We start from the raw sequence: 17,652 nt of genomic DNA, 5'->3' as shown, positions 1-17,652 counted from the left end.
AGGGCATGCATCGTAGGTATACTAGGTTAATTCCCGGAATGGCGGGACTGTCATATGTTGAAAGACAATAGACAATAGGTGCAGGAGGAGGCCATTCGGCTTGGCTTGTATACACTGGAATTTAGAAGGACGAGAGGAGATTTTATCGAAACTTATAAGACTATTAAGGGGTTGGACACGTTAGAGGCAGGAAACATGTTCCCAATGTTGGGGGAGTCCAGAACAAGGGGCCACAGTTTAAGAATAAGGGGTAGGCCATTTAGAACGGAGATAAGGAAAAACGTTTTCAGTCAGAGTTGTGAATCTGTGGAATTCTCTGCCTCAGAAGGCAGTGGAGGCCAATTCTCTGAATGCATTCAAGAGAGAGCTGGATAGAGCTCTTAAAGATAGTGGAGTCAGGGGGTATGGGGAGAAGGCAGGAACGGGGTACTGATTGAGAATGATCAGCCATGATCACATTGAATGGCGGTGCTGGCTCGAAGGGCCGAATGGCCTCCTCCTGCACCTATTGTCTATTGTCAAGCATCTGAAGTATTCTGACTGCCCGTTCCCTCCACAGATGCTTGCCGGTGATTCAGCTGGTGATTACATATCAGACGGTAAGGAGCTGAATTATTCACACTATTGCAGGCTGCTTTGGCATTCGTGCACTGGAGTTTCATGTTGGGAATGCGCGTCTTGGCTGTGGGCGTTGAAGGCTCTAAGCGTGGGTCTAGGTGGGTGTTGCAGTTTAAAGGTGGATTTTACAAATGGGTTAATATGGCGGAATGAGGAGTTAATGCTTCACAATCCTGTGGTAGAGTCAAAGAGTCATACAGCGTGGAAACAGGCCCTTCAGCCCAACTTGCCCACACCGACTAACATGTCCCATCTACACGAGTCCCACCTGTCTGTGTTTGGCCCATATCCCTCTAAACCTGTCCTATCCATGTACCTCTCCAAGTGTTTCTTAAACGTTGCGATGGTACCTGCCTCAACTATCTTCTCCAGCAGCTCTTTCTGTGTGAAAAAGTTGTCCCTCAGGTTCCTATTAAATCTTTCCCCCACTCACCTTAAATCTACGTCTTCCGGTTCCATTGCGTTATATTTTCAGTACTGACATCGGAGGTCCCAATGATCAGACGTGGGTGGGGAGATGGCAGGAGAATGGGGTTAGGAGGGAAAGATACATCAACCATGATTGAATGGCGCAGTAGACTTGATGGGCCGAATGGCCTAATTCTGCTCCTATCGCTTATGGACTACTGGGCAGGCCAGGACACACAACTGCAGGGGAGAAACATGGGGAGAGAAGTGAGAAACATAAATGGCCGGTCCGATACAAACGGTACAAACTTCACCTGAAGGTTAGGATTAGGGTTAGGAAACAGCCCTTGACAAACATCTGGTGGTTTTTGAGGATGTAATGCGTGGTCACGATAAGGGATGCGGTATTCTTGGAGCTGCAGAAAGTGTCTGACAAAGACCCCAGGAATAGTTAAACTCAGTGGTGTTGCGGCTAATGTCATGGGTTAGATTGAAAGTTGAGCAGACAGGAAAATTCTAACATGAATAAATGGTCTGTTTTGTGTGGCAGGCAGTATTTCGATGGCGCGAAGTGTTCGGCCCTCTGCTATTTAAAGTGTTCAGTATCGATAGGACTGAGGCTACAGTATGTTATGTCTTGAAGTTTACTGATAACACTAAGCTGGCTGGGACTATCAGTTGTGGGAAGGATGTAAAGAGACTTAGAGTGAGGGAAGGAACTGCAGATGCTGGTTTACACCGAAGACAGACACATACTGTAACACTGGAGTAACTCAGCGGGACAGGCAGCATCTCTGCAGAGAAGACGTACAGGTATGTAGGTTAATTGGCTGGGTAAAATGTAAAAATTGTCCCTAGTGGGTGTAGGATAGTGTTAATGTACGGGGATCGCTGGGCGGCACGGACTTGGTGGGCCGAAAAGGCCTGTTTCCGGCTGTATATATATGATATGATATGATATGATATGCTGCCTGACCCGCAGAGTTCCTCCAGCACTTTGTGTTTTGCACACGAATGCCCCTGCTCCTAATTCAGTAGGAAAGCTAAAAACAGGAGCCTCAAAGACACAAAATAGGCTTTAGGTTTTTATTTGTAATGATTTGTGACATCATATGCTTTACAAAAAAAAATAATCAACACGGCACGTAGTAAAATGAACATTAATGGAACACTGCACCTTTCAGTAAATGGCTGAAAGTGAGCCACTTCACCTCAAAGGCATGATCGTTCTTTGTGTATTGTAAACAAAGTGAACCCCTCGCCCTTTTGCCTTCACAAGGCTGAAAAGGCCAGGACGATCGAGGAGCATTGTGCATAAAACCTGATTACAGTTACCACAGTCAAAGAGTCACGGGATGGACGGCTTCGTGCACCAGATGTATCTGTTAATGTTAACAAACCCCATTCAAAGTTTTGTATCACAAATTTCCCCCGTTGACAAAAAAACGTGTCAAATACCTCCACTGTGAGAAATCTATTTGAAAAGCATCCAGGAATAGAACTACATCTCCCCGTTGCATCACACAGTATTCAAGGTTGTATCTTGAGCCCCCCACCCCACCTCCATTTACCCAAATACAGTTTAATGCCCTTGCTATTGATGAGCCAGACATATACACTCGATATACTATGACATAGTGGGGCCCGCCGGAAATTGGAGGAGCAGCACCTCATATTTCGCCTGGGCAGTTTGCAGCCCAGTGGTATGAACGTCGACTTCTCCAACTTCAGATAGCTCCTCTGTCCCTCCCTTCCCCTCCTCCTTCCCAGATCTCCCTCTATCTTCCTGTCTCCACCTGTATCCTTCCTTTGTCCCACCCCCGACATCAGTCTGAGGAAGGGTCTCGACCCGAAACGTCACCCATTCCTTCTCTCCCGAGATGCTGCCTGACCTGCTGAGTTACTCCAGCATTTTGTGAATAAATCGATTTGTACCAGCATCTGCAGTTATTTTCTTATACTACTGGTTAGACAACTCGTTTGCTTAGAAATAGGCAGAAAAATAAAGTACCTGCAAGTAGCTCTTGCATCCTCCCCCACACAAGTCGTTGTGATAGCTACAAAGTCATCTTGTCATTCACCTAGCCCACAGCTAACGATGGCCTGTGCAAAGATATCCTGGATGCAAATCAGTTCACCTCAACCTCCATCTTAAGGCATGCATTCCCAGCTCTCCAAAGAATAAACACTGATCTGATGTCTCACCACTTGTGATAAGAAAGCATATTTTGGAAGTGTCACCACTTGCTACAGCCGGAGCTTTGCACAGAGTCCTCCGAAGGTGAGAACCTGCCAGTGTCGCCTTCATCCTTGTGCGAACACAGAGCAAATCTGTGCGTACATTCACAATGTCGATGGTGGAAGTCCAAGTGTAAGGTGGCAGCAGGAAACTTCCTAGAGTTAGTACCTCAGCAATTGCCCTTTGTGCAGCCCCAACACTGCCAGCGACACAGGGTGGGACATGGCCAGTGAAAATTTGAGATTGGCTAGCCGAGTTTGTTCCCGACTAACAACCCATCTGAACGCAGCAAGGCTGCTACAATTCTATAGAACCTGACAATAAACTCGACTTGACAAGAAGTATTTTTGATGGTCAGATGAATAAGTGGACCACACAGTTATGGGGAGGAGAGCGATTAGTTTGTGAAAATGGCACAAAAAAAAGCCAAATTAGAAAGAAACAGGCAATCAGCACCACCCCAAGCCAGTGATATCTTGAGCCTTCTTTCAAGTTAGATTGACACAACCCTATATTCCCTGTCCCTCGGCTTCCCAGATCTCCCTTCAACAGAGTTCCGTCATTCTCCACAACTCCTCCTGTGGAAGTCCCACCTCTGGGCAAAAAAATATTTTGAATTTCTATTTGATCTCAAGGTGACTATTGGAAGAAAATAACTGCAGATGCTGGTACAAATCGAAGGTATTTATTCACAAAATGCTGGAGTAACTCAGCAGGTTCAGGCAGCATCTCAGGAGAGAAGGAATGGGTGACGTTTCGGGTCGAGACCCTTCTTCAGACTGATGTCAGGGGGGGTGGGACAAAGGAAGGATATAGGTGGAGACAGGAAGATAGAGGGAGATCTGGGAGGGGGAAGAGAGGGACAGAGGAACTATCTAAAGTTGGAGAAGTCAATGTTCATATGACTATTCAATAATAAGAATAGTCAATGTGACTATTGGTTCATTGGTCTGAAGAAGGGCCTTGACCTGAAACGTCACCTATTCCTTTTCTCCAGAGATGCTGTCTGACCAGCTGAGTTACTCTAACTTTTTGGGTCTATGGTTTAAACCAGCATCTGCAGTTCCTTCCAACATATTGGTTTATTATTATTGTCACGTGTACTGAGGTACAGTGAAAAACTTTGCATACTATGCTGACAAACCATACTATACAAGTACATAAGATGGTCGGCCTTATGCTGGTAATCTCTAATTTTGCTTTTTTCCCCATTTTAAACAGCAAAATAATTGCTTTCCTCCCCACAGTCGTCTGGGCCACTCATTCATATGAACGTCAGAAATAAGACTTTTGTCAAGTCAAGTTGAGTTTATTGTCAATTGCACACGTCAATTGTACCAGATACAATGGAATGTCTTGCTTTGACCATCGATTGATCTCCTGCCCGGACAAAGGTTCAGCAGCACCACCCGGTGGTAAAGTCACCCCCCCCCCCCCCACTCCCAACGCCAACACCTCTGGAGATACCCTCTCACTTATTGTTCCCGATGTTGGGGAAGTCCAGAACAAGGGGGTCACAGTTTAAGGATAAGGGGGAAGTCTTTTAGGACCGAGATGAGAAAGTTTTTTTTTCACACAGTGAGTGGAATTCTCTGCCACAGAAGGTAGTTGAGGCCAGTTCATTGGCTATATTTAAGAGGGAGTTAGATGTGGCCCTTGTGGCTAAAGGGATCAGGGGGTATGGAGAGAAGGCAAGTACGGGATACAGAGTTGGATGATCAGCCATGATCATATTGAATAAAGATCACTAAACATGGTCATCAGGCAATGTATTTGAAGGCAGTGCATGCAGACATTTAGTGTAGATAGTTTAGTTTAGTTTATTAGACAATAGACAATAGACAATAGGTGCAGGAGGCGGCCATTCGGCCCTTTCGAGCCAGCACCACCATTCAATATGATCATGGCTGATCATCCAACTCAGTATGGCCTACTCCTGCACCTATTTTCTATGTTTCTATCTACACCCTGTGACCCCACTCCCCCACCAAAATCTTCACACACAATGCCAGCGAAACGAAGAAGTCAACACGAGCCTCTGCAAGCGGAAAGTCGCAAAAAAATAAAATAAATTTGGGGTCAGTTTAATTAGCTCAAAAGAAAGTATCTTCTTAAAAAATAAACTTACCCATAATCTTGAACAATTTCCTGAGCCTGCCAAAATCAGAATTTTCTGCAAGATGTTTAGGCACATCATGATTCCAACACCAACCACAGGGCGGGGATTTTATGCCGTGGTATTCCATTGCCATCATCAAATACTGTCCACAGCCTTGGAAAAGATCAATTCTGGCTATCCAATTAATAACGGGCTTACCTAGAGTTATAGGACTTAACTATATTACCTCTAGTTCCTGTTCTGGGAAGCAACACAGGAACGCTGGAAGGATCGCTTTCCCAAAGACTCTGCGCCCATGTGTTTTATGGATTACGTGTGTAACAGTGTGATGGAAATAGAGGAAGTATTTTGCTGCAAATGATCAAAGTGCAGAGAATGGCGTTTGTGCTGTCTCAGAAACCATTTGATGAACACGTGCCTCTTTGGGTGGTAAATTGTACACCTTGTAAGTAAGCGTTGGCATTTGTGGGATTTCATGCAAAATCATATCTTTGCCCCACAAAGAACAGTTACAATACAAAAAAATAAATGAATTATACATCTCAAACATCATGGAAGCTGGGATACCACTTTCCCAACCAGTACATTCTTCAGCAGGGCACTGCCTATGTTGGCGTCTCTAATCGAAGTGAGCCCTGTGGGTTAAGCAGCATCCATGCAGTTATCAGGGGCACGTACCTGCCACGACTGTATGCCCATGAATGCCAACCAGCCACTGTCAAGTGAGGCCCAACACAAATTAAAGGAACAGTACCTCGTATTTTGCTTGGGCAGCCAGTCTGAAGAAGGGTCTCGACCCAAAACGTCACCCATTCCTTCTCCCTAGAGATGCTGCCTGTCCTGCTGAGTTACTCCAGCCTTTTGTGTCTATCTTACAACCCAGTGGTATGAATATTGATTTCTCTAACTTCAAGTGACCCTTGCTTTCCCTCTCTCTCCGTCCCTCCCCCACCCCAGTTCGCCGACTAGTTTCACAGTCCTTCTGATTAATTTTACTGATTGTATGCGTCCTTGTCACCTTCCCCTCAGCTAACATTGAACCATTCTACATTTCCTTCCCTTCGTCTGCTTTGATCTGTCGTTTTCACATCTTACCCGTCCATATCTCTAGACTCCCTCTCCCCTGACTCTCAGTCTGAAGAAGGGTCTCGACCCGAAACGTCACCCATTCCTTCTCTCCAGAGACGCTGCCTGTCCCGCTGAGTTACTCCAGCGTTTCGTGTCTCTCTTGGCTGCACAGAGATGTCTTTGTGAGTGGGAGCACAGATACAGCTTGCTGAAAGTCTAATGCATGGAAATGACACTGGAGATACCGCCCTTGTGAGACCCTGCAGATATGGGCAGCCACCTTGGAGAGAAGTACTGGGAAAACTCAACTCAAACTCCCCGCGAAAATTAACCTGAGGACTTTAAACAGACCGCAATGACACATCTTGGATTAAGCACCAACTCAACGCAGCGGAAGTTGGCAAATGTTAACCCATGGCCAAACTATGAAAGCAGCTTACAAAGTAAAACACATCGTCCTGAATACTGATCCCATGCTGGGGAAGATTCTTCAACAGAGGGGTGGGGGAGGTATTCTACAGTAAAACGTGGAGGAGAGAATATTTTCATATTACACCCAGCAAAAGTAAAATTCCCATGAAAATCAGCCCCAGTTTATAGCACTCTTGGGACACACAGTATCGAGACATATTATACTCTGCCCCCCTGTCCTTCAGTTGTGTAGAACTGCCAGCCAGGGATGGTTTTTGGGAGCTAGTTGTGCATGGTGCAGATATCAAACATCATCTCAGTGTTACTTGCAGTATCTGCGAACTGAACACAGGTCCCCACTTCAGTGCAACCCAACTTCAATCCTAAACCAGCAGGGTCGAAAAGCACCAACGTTTCAATCATGTTAGGCATTGTTTCATTCTGACAAGGTCCTTTTGACAAGATTCAGGAATCAGTGCAAGATTCAGTCGCGAGATGTTAACCTTTACCTACGGTCCCCTGGCCAACCGAGGGGAAACTCCTCCAGCATCTCAGTTTAGTTTAGAGACACGGAATCTCTGCCCTCATGTTTTGCGGGCCCGGCGTTGGCTAAACCAAGGTACCAGCCGACGAACAAGTTTTGTTGATGCTTTGAAAGCCAACGGTGCCCCACAAGATTGGTTACCAGGAGCTCAAAGACCAGCCTTTGGGTTGGGCTTGGTGCATGAGTTCCATCGGGTTGGGTTCAACATCGATCCACCACCTCACCCGGTCTACATTTCCACAAACACTTCTTCCTCCTCGTGGTTTCCATTAGCGAGGCTGTGACACAGCACCAAAAAGGCTATTTTGCTTTTAAAGCCAGTGGTATCTTCTTCTTCTGATATCATTGTCTGCTCTCGGCTGTGCAGCTTGGGTTAGGACTGACACCATGGAAGAAGTGGGGATAGATGGGTTTCCGCTGAAGAATCAGTTTTCCATCTTTGCCGCCGTTTTATTCTGCTTTCTGCATCTCGTAAAACTAGAGTTCTTCAAACACGAGCAGCCTCTCAGAAAAGTGACATTGGGAGGCAAGATGGAGGTGATGCTGGGACCGAAAAGATTGCAGGCCCATTAACATTGGACCAAGCCAAGCCAACATCTTTGCTCCATGCTGCCCCCTGGAGGCTCTGCGGCAAGGGTCGGCCACTTGTTTGAAAGGCAAGGCAGCACTCACGGGCCAGCACAAAGCAACTGGCCCCAGCGCCTGCTCAACTTGCTGGCAACGGCCCTGCAGGTCTGGAGGAAGGGGCCGCAAGTGATGTCCTTGTGCATCGCCGTGCAGTCCCTGCACATCAGCTCCACCAGGCCTCAGAACACGTAGATCTTGTCTCTCGGTACGCCATCCAGATCTTCATCCAGGGTCAGCAAGACCTGAAATTAAAAGGCGCACAGTAACGTTGTGAAACCAAAGTGTGTGTGGGGGAAACCCACATAAAACAATACATACTGCAGCCATGTGCTGGCTTCCCTGTGACTCTGGGGAGAAGGCAGGAGAACGAGGTTGAGAGGGGAAAAATGGATCAGCCATGGTAGACTTGATGACCCAATTCTGTTCCTATAACTGATGAACTTTATGAGATGTGGTCCTGCAGTAGGTGGAGTTGCAGTAGGTGACGGCAGGAAAATGGGATTAGGAGGTAGAGATCAGCCATGGTTGAATGGCAGGGTAGACTTGATGGGCCGAATGGCCCGCCCCCTCCCCTGACATCAGTCTGAAGAAGGTATTTATTCACAAAATGCTGGAGTAACTCAGCAGGTCAGGCAGCATCTCAGGAGAGAAGGAATGGGCGACGTTTCGGGTCGAGACCCTTCTGTCTGACCCTTCTATTTTGTGAATAAACACCTTCGATTTGTACCAGCATCTGCAGTTATTTTCTTACACTACTCAGTCTGAAGAAGGGTCTCGACCCGAAACGACACCCATTCCTTCTCTCCAGAGATGCTGCCTGACCCGCTGAGTTACCCCAGCATTTTGTGTCTACCTTCGATTGTGATCAGGTATCGTCTTTCCGCTGGCTGTTGTGAGCACGCGACGAAAGTCTTTCACTGTACTTTGGAGCACGTGACTATAAACTAAACTGAACTGAACCTTTTTTAACTTAGTGCGATGCCCCACGGCAGAACGACTGAAATCTGACTTTGAGACAAAATAAGGATGTTCCGGAGGGCTGGTTCTAATCTCGGCAGAACAGCGAGCTAACGGAGACGTTTACTTACGAGGAACGATCCGAATAGTGCAATGGAGGACAAAAAGTGCCAAATGTCGTGATCATCAAAGAAGTCGAGCAGGATGCAATCCCTGTTGTGTTCCCGGGATTCTGCCGGAGTTTTCTTCACATTGGGGAAAGAAAGCAGAAGCTTATTCAGAATGTTAAATGAACAGTTAGTGTAGATTCTACAATTAAATACCAACAGCAGTATGTATGGACATTACTTTAGTGGACTTTAGAGATTCCGCGTGGAAACTGGCATTATCTCTAAAAAACTGAAAGCTAAAATGACCCCCCTTACCTGCCACGTGCTGAGACCTTGGAAGAAGAAGAAGAGAGCAAAGCCCCAGACGACAGCCGTGCAGACGATGCAGATCATTGGAATGGCGCGGATCCGTTCACCACTCCGCAACTGGGAACCAAGAGAAACAGCCGTGAAAGGCCCAGCAGCCTCATCCTACCACCACCAGAGAGCTGCCCTGAACCACTGTCTACCTCAGTGCTGACCCTCGGACTGTCTTTGATTGGACTTTACTGGCTTTGGCTTGCACTAAACGTTGTTCCCTTATCATGTGTAAGTACACCGTGAATGGTCATGAGGTCATAAGTGATAGGAGCAGAATTAGGCCATTCGGCCCATCAAGTCTACTCCGCCATTCATTCATGGCCGATCTATCGCTCCCTCCTAACCCCATTCTCCTGTCTTCTCCCCATAACCCCTGACCCTGAGCGGCTCGAATGTAATCATGTATGTAATCCCATCAGAACTGCCCCCTCCATCGACTCCTTTAAGTCCAGGCTCAAAACCTATTTCTACTCCCTAGCGTTTGAGGCCCTCTGAGGGGGCGCTGTGAACTGTTTATGTATGTGCTGTTATGTTTGTGTGCCATTGTATGTTCGTTCTTAGTACCTGAACTGATGTACAGCACTTTGGTCAACGTGGGTTGTTTTTAAATGTGCTATACAAATAAAATTGACTTGACATGTATTGTCTTTCCTGCTGACTGGATAGCACTCAACAAAAGCTTTTCACTGAACCTCAGTCCACGTGATAATAAACCAAACAACACTAAACAAAACTAACTGAACTAAAGCTCCGATACAGAGCACAAACACATTTCAGAATCATAATATTGTGTTCAGGAATGCCTCATTTTGTCACCAATAGGTGCAGGGGAGGCCATTCGGCCCTTCGAGCCAGCACCGCCATTCAATGTGATCATGGCTGATCATTCTCAATCAGTACCCCGTTCCTGCCTTCTCCCCATACCCCCTGACTCCGCTATCCTTAAGAGCTCTATCTAGCTCTCTCTTGAATGCATTCAGAGAATTGGCCTCCACTGCCTTCTGAGGCAGAGTATTCCACAGATTCACAACTCTCTGACTGAAAAAGTTTTTCCTCATCTCCGTTCTAAATGGCCCACCCCTTATTCTTAAACTGTGGCCCCTTGTTCTGGACTCCCCCAACATTGGGAACATGTTTCCTGCCTCTAACGTGTCCAACCCCTTAATAATCCTGGAAACATTGGAAACCTGATGAGAGGACGACGTGTGTATGAAACATCGGGTTTGTGGACATCGATGGCGATGGAGATTGACCAATTGCCTGCCCATTGCATTTAGTTCAGTTTGGAGATACAGTACGGATAAAGGCCCTTCGGCCCACCGTCCACTTTGACAAGCGATCGCCCGTTCACACTAGTTCTGTGCTATCCCACTTTCACATCCGCTCCCTGCATACCAGGGGCAATTTATAGAAGCCAATCAACCTACAAACCTGCAGGGCAACCAGAAAATGAAACAAATAACTCCAACCAGGGTTTCGAGTGGACATTCTGTTTATCTGCAGAAGGGGTCCTCAGTTCCACCCGCAGTGGCCGAGGTAAACTGGGGAGGTCCATTAAAAGGGCAATGCATCAGTCCAAGAGTGAAGGGAAGAGGAGACTTGTATGCCCGTTTGGATGAAGAGAGGAGGATGGAAGCTGCTGAGGAGCAGAACTGACCTGGCAGATAGAAAACATCGAAAATAGGTGCAGGAGTAGGCCATTCGGCCCTTTGAGCCAACACCACCATTCAATGTGATCATGGCTGATCATCCAGAATCAGTACCCTGTTCCTGCTTTCTCCCCATATCTCTTGATTCCGTTAGGTCTAGAGCTATATCTAACTCATAAGGACATACAAGGATAGGAAAGGTTTAGATGGATGTGGGCCAAATGCAGGCAAATGAGACTAGCCCACTAGGCCAACTTGGTTGGCATATACAAGATGGGCTGAAGGGCCTGTTTCCATGCTGTACTGCTCAATGACACTAGGAACTGATCTGTTGGGTGGAATGGTTTGTTTCTCAGCTCTTAAAATCTTGATAACACTTTATGTTTTAAGTAGATAAGTATCTGTACACTGTGAGTGGCCTGATTTGTAATCATGTATTGTCTTTCCGCTGACTGGTTTGCACGGAACAAAAGCTTTTCACTGTACCTCGGTACACCTGACAATAATCTAAACTCCTCAACTAGTCAGCCGTGCTGTTACCTTCATGATGATGTAAAATGCAAAGTACAACAGCAGGTTGCAGATCCCAATTGCCAGCAAGTAGGAGGCAAAATCTTTGGGCCTCAGAATAAGTCCGTATGCAGCTCTGAAAAATAAACCCAAGTCAGTTAGCCCCGCGTTAGGCCAGGTGGGGCTTGAGACCAAACGCCTCAACACAACACAACCGTTCTCGGCTTCAGGATGCCTCCCCTCCCCCCTCCCCCCCAATCTCCACCTCTCAGTCTGAAGAGGGGTTCCAACCCGAAATGTCACCTATTCCTTTTCTCCAGCGACGCCGCCTGGCCCACTGAGTGAGGCCTATGTTTTGTGTAAACCAGCACCTGTAGCTCCTTCTTACAGGTCGCAACCTGGAGTGGAGTTCAGAGACGCAGCGTGGAAACGGGCCCTTCAGCTCACCGAGTCCGTGCCGACCAGCGATCAGCCCTTTCTGTAGTTCTGTCCGACACCACTAGGGACAGTCCACAGAGGCCAATTAACCTGCAAACCCATACGTCTTTGGAATGTGGGGGGACCCGGAGGAATCCCACGTGGTCACGGGGAGAACGTGCAAACTCCACACGCAGACAGCACCCGAGGTCAGGATGGAACCCGGGTCACCATGTCTGTTGGAACTTGCTGTGCAAAGGTCTTCCACACTATAACACTTAGGATGCTAGAAAATTGCTTGAGGGGCTGTGAAGCCTCCTGGACAATGGATGGTTGTGAAGGGAAGGATTTTGTATTCTTCATCTAGCAATTATTGCTATTGAGGGCGTGCAGCGTAGGTTCGCCAGGTTAATTCCCAGGATGGCAGGACTGACATATGATAATAATAATAATAATACATTTTTTTTGTCATATGTAGGTTGGCACAGGGTCAACGGTACAATGAAATGTATTTGACAAGACAAAGGGTCACCTCAGCAGTGATTTTCCAAGGGTAAATAAGATTTTAAAAATGACATTAGTAAGGTAAAAAGACAATATTAACAATAGGTAAAAAGACAATAGGTAAAAAGACAAAGAATGGGTCGACTGGGCTTGTATTCACTGGAATTTAGAAGGATGAGAGGGGATCTTATAGAAACATATAAAATTCTTAAGGGATTCGACAGGGTAGATGCAGGAAAAATGTTCCCGATGTTGGGGGGAGTCCAGAACCAGGGGTCACATAATTTAAGAATAAGGGGTAGGCCATTTAGGACTGAGATGAGGAAAAGCTTTTTCACCCAGAGTGTTGTGAATCTGTGGAATTCTCTGCCACAGAAGGCAGTGGAGGCCAATTCGCTGGATATTTTCAAGAGAGTTAGATTTAGCTCCTAGGGCTAAAGGATTCAAGGGATATGGGGAGAGAGCAGGAACAGGGTACTGATTCTGGATGATCAGCCAGGATCATATTGAATGGCGGTGCTGGCTCGAAGGGACGAATGGCCTATGCCTGCACCTATTTTCTCTGTTTCTATGCACCGGTCTCAGTTAAACCCGTTGCCCAGGTGTGGGGGGGGGGGTTCAGGTGGGTGGGCGGGCATGTACAAGGGGAGGTGGACCACTCTAATACTCACAATGACCAGTTGACAATGTTCCCCATAATCAGCAGCACCATCCGATCCTGGGAGCAAAACACAAAGGCCTTTAGTAAACCCTCCCTTGTCTTAGTTTAGTTTAGTTTAGAGATACAGCGCGGAAACAGGCCCTTCGGCCCACTGGGTCCGTGCCAACCAGCGATCCCCGCACATTAACACTATCCTACACGCACTAGGGACAATTTACACTCATACCGAGTATACAAACCCAAGCCAATTAACCTACAAACCTGTACGTCTTTGGAGTGTGGGAGGAAACCGACGATCTCGGAGAAAACCCACGCAGGTCTTGGGGAGAACGTACAAACTCCGTACAGACAGCACCCGTAGTCAGGATCTGGGTCTCTGGCGCTGTAAGGCAGCAACTCTACCGCTGCGCCACCGTACCGCCACCGTGTCATCCTCCCAGAAACCCCAACCCACCCCTCCCCTCGCGCGCACCTTTCATTTCGCCCCCCACCCGTCACGCAGTCACTTTCCCCTCCTGCACCTCCTCTTTCTGTCATCGCCTACCCCAGGTCCCCCATCTTTCCATCTCCCCGCCACCTCTCCCACTGGTTCTCTGTTTTCACTCCCCATCTTCCTTCCTTGTCGGATCCACCTACACCCTGTTGTCTTCTCTACCTCCAGCCTTCGTTACTCCAGCCTTCGTTACTCTCCCCACCCTTCTCTTCCCCCACCCGAATCATCCCCTCCTCACCTGGATCCCCCTCTGGCTCTCGCCCCATCCCTTCCCCTCACCTCTCTCTACCAGCCATCGCCCCTCGACTGCATCCGTCTGAAGAAGGGTCACGACCTGAAATGTTATCTGTCCATTTGCCTCCTCTGATGTTGCCTGACCCACTGAGTTCTTCCAGCAGTTTTTGTCCTTGTAACAAGCCCATATGACCGTCATAATGGAGTTCATTAGTCATAGGAGCAGAATTAGGCCATTCGGCCCATCGAGTCTACTCCGCCGTTCAATCATGGCTGATCTCTCTTTCCTTCTCAACCCCATTCTCCTGCCTTCTCCCCATAACCTTAGATACCCTTATTAAGAAAGAACCTGCCAATCTCCACTTTAAAAATGGATCACGAGGAGGCAGTTGAGGCAGGGACGGTCATCATGTTTAAGAAACATTTAGACAGGTACATGGATAGGGCAGGTTTAGAGGGATATGGGCCAAACGCAGGCAGGTGGGACTAGCGTGGATGGGGTATGTTGGCCGGTACGGGCAAGGTGGGCCGAAGGGCCTGTTTCCACACTGTATCACTCTGTGACTGTAAAACAGGAGAGAAGACTAGTAGAGATTCCAGCTGTGATGGTAGACCATTTAGAGGGCACTTACTATATAAGCAGGTCCACTGCACTGCCGGATGTGATCAGTGTAAATTACACAAATGATCCTTCTGCAAATCCCCACGTCTGTGAAAGGAATTGAATAGAACTGAATTGATTAAATTTTATTAGCCAAGTATGTCCACATACAAGGAATGTGCCTTGGTGCTTTGCTCGCAAGTAACAACACGATATGCAGTAAACAATTAAGATTAAAACATTAACAATAAAAAATTATAGTTTAAACATGTGAAGGATGAAATTAAAGATGCACCATTTAAAAGTCAAGTCAAGTCAAATTTATTTGTCACATACACATACACGATGTGCAGTAAAATCCTCCCTGTTAACAAAAGCGTACGGACCGGCATACAACAGGTCAATGTCATCGTGTAGGAAGAAACTGCAGGTGCAGGTTGACATCGGAGATAGACACAAAGTCCTGGAGTAACTCAGCGGGACAGGCAGCATCTCTGGAGAGAAGGAATGGGTGACTTTTCCATTCCTTCTCTCCAGAGATGCTGCCTGTCCCGCTGAGTTACTCCAGCATCTTGTGTCTATCTTAGGTCTACCTCATTGCTTTGTTGTCTCCAATTCAGCCGTCAGTCTTTGTTCCTCTTTGGCAGTGAAACAGAGACCGACGCTGAAGATGACGGATACAAAGTGCTGGAATAACTCAGCGGCTCAGGCAGCATCTCCGGCCAAAACGGATGGGTGGCAAAGGAGAATTCCCACCTGGAACGTCGCCCGCCCTTTTACTCCAGAGATGCTGCCCGAGCTGCTGAGTTACTCCAGCACTTTGTGTCTCTCTTTGGTATAAACCAGCATCTGCAGTTCCTTCCTACACACCAATGCTGAACCCCAAATGAACCCCACTAGAAAACGGCTGTCATCACATTGCCATCCGCAGAGGCTCAGTGTTAACACCAGCAACCAGCATCCAGCCAGGTAAGACCAGGCTTTATTTAGCACAATACAACTACGGTGACATCCGGAATATTCTTGGAGTAAAGTGGGAGGTGCAACAGAAGTACAACTCCTCCTCTCTCCCACTGAAACTGAGGCCAGTTCTGAGATAGAGATTCAAGTTGTACCATGTGAGTCTCAGATATTGCCCGCGGTGACTAAATAAGAAGCAAGGTGTTCAAAATCATGAGAGGAATAGATTGGGTAGGCACACAGAGTCTCTTGCCCAGAGTAGGGGAATCGAGAACCAGAAGACATAGTTTTAAGGTGAGGGGGGGGGGGAAAGATTTAATAGGAACCTGAGGGGTATCCTTTTCATGCAAAAATGGGAGGTTGGTGTATGGAACGAGCTGCCGGAGGAGGTAGTTGAGGCTGGGACTATCAATAGACAATAGGTGCAGGGGGAGGCCATTTGGCCCTTCGAGCAAGCACCGCCATTCAATGTGATCATGGCTGATCATTCTCAATCAGTACCCCGTTCCTGCCTTCTCCCCATACCCCCTGACTCCGCTATCCTTAAAAGCTCTATCTAGCTCTCTCTTGAATGCATTCAGAGAATTGGCCTCCACTGCCTTCTGAGGCAGAGAATTCCACAGATTCACAACTCTCTGACTGAAAAAGTTTTTCCTCATCTCCGTTCTAAATGGCCTACCCCTTATTCTTAAACTGTGGCCCCTGGTTCTGGACTCCCCCAACATTGGGAACATGTTTCCTGCCTCTAACGTGTCCAACCCCTTAATAATCTTATATATTTCGATAAGATCCCCTCTCATCCTTCTAAATTCCAGTGAATACAAGCCTAGTCGCTCCAGTCTTTCAACATACGCAACGTTTGGACAGGTACATGGATAGGACAGGTTTAGAGGGGTATGGGCCAAGCGCTGGCAGGTGGGACTAGTGTAGGTGGGACATGTTGGCAAGTCGTGTGTGGGCAAGTCGGGCTGAAGGGCCTGTTTCCATGCTGTACGACTCTATGAGACTGGGATGTGGCACAAAGTGCCTGCCTCGCGGCATGTTCTGAGCAGGGTCGATCCTTACCCAGTTTCCAACGACCCACGTAATAGAGCTGTATACTGAGCAGAAGTGTGGCCACGATGTGAATGCAGGAGAAAACTGCCCAGAATACAATGTAATCCTTTCCAAAGACCTGGACAGAAAGAAGAAAAGAAAAAACATTAAGCAGAGAACTTGGGGTCATTAAGTCATTCAACACTCCAAAGACGAACAGGTTTGTAGGTGAATTGGCTTCGGTAAAATTGTAAATTGTCTCTTGTGTGTGTAGGATAGAGCAAGTATGCGGGGATCGCTGGTCGATGTGGACTCGGTGAGGACTCAATGGGCCGAAGGGCCTGTTTCCGTGCTGCATCTCTAAAGTAAACTAAACTGAACTAAAACTAAACACAAAAATAGGCCCTATGGGCCAATTTATCCATTCCGACCAAGATGCCCCATTAAGCTAGTCCCGTTTTCCCACGTGTGGCCCATATCCCTGTCAACATTTCTATCCATGTCTCTGCCCAAGAGTCTTCTAAATGTTGATATGCATTTGCCTTTACTACGTCCTCTGGCAAAATGTGTTGGAAGGAACTGCTCATGCAGGTAAGAAGGGTCTGAAGAAGAGTCTTGACCGGAAATGTCACCTATTCCCTCTCTCCAGAGATGCTGCCTGTCCCGCTGAGTTACTCCAGCATTTCGTGTCCGTCTTCGGCTTAAACCAGCGTCAGCAGCTCCTCCCTGCACACTCTGAGTGAAAATGTTGCCCCTCGGTTTCTATATTAAACCCTGCCCCTCTCACTGTGAATCTGTCCTCTGGTTCTTGATGCCCCGCTCAGTCCCACCTTCTATAATTTCTTCCCGTTATTTCTTTGAATCTGACGTCACAGGCAAGGCAAACATTTATTGTGTAGGAAGGAACTGCAGATGCTGGTTGACATCAAAGATTGACACAACATGCTGGAGTAACTCAGCGGGTCAGGCAGCATCTCTGGAGAGAAGGAATGGGTGACGTTTCGGGTCGAGACCCTTCTTCAGTCTGCTTACTGCATGTTAACGTTGCCAACATTTACTGCCTGTCCTAATTGCTCTTGAGTAGGTTGAGGGTGAGCTACATTCTTAAACCCCAGCAATGCTTCTGT

At 47.3% G+C, this 17,652-nt stretch overlaps 1 protein-coding gene across 2 annotated transcripts in view; it reads right to left on the bottom strand.

Moving 5' to 3' along the window:
* Positions 1-4,085: 4,085 nt before the first annotated feature.
* sidt2 (SID1 transmembrane family, member 2) overlaps positions 4,086-17,652 on the bottom strand; it is a 61,016-nt gene continuing 47,449 nt past the window's right edge. For both annotated transcript variants that reach the window (XM_078426972.1, XM_078426973.1), the window contains 7 exons: positions 16,556-16,664; positions 14,562-14,638; positions 13,213-13,259; positions 11,651-11,756; positions 9,417-9,527; positions 9,123-9,236; positions 4,086-8,276 (listed from right to left, as the gene is read on the bottom strand). In XM_078426972.1, coding sequence (XP_078283098.1) covers positions 8,214-8,276; positions 9,123-9,236; positions 9,417-9,527; positions 11,651-11,756; positions 13,213-13,259; positions 14,562-14,638; positions 16,556-16,664 — 627 coding nt within the window. In that variant the 3' untranslated portion in view covers positions 4,086-8,213. The remainder of the gene's footprint in view (positions 8,277-9,122; positions 9,237-9,416; positions 9,528-11,650; positions 11,757-13,212; positions 13,260-14,561; positions 14,639-16,555; positions 16,665-17,652) is intronic.

This window comes from Rhinoraja longicauda, chromosome 32 (assembly GCF_053455715.1).
Source record: "Rhinoraja longicauda isolate Sanriku21f chromosome 32, sRhiLon1.1, whole genome shotgun sequence".
NCBI lineage: Eukaryota > Metazoa > Chordata > Chondrichthyes > Rajiformes > Arhynchobatidae > Rhinoraja > Rhinoraja longicauda.
This window is presented reverse-complemented; position numbering and strand designations above follow the sequence as displayed.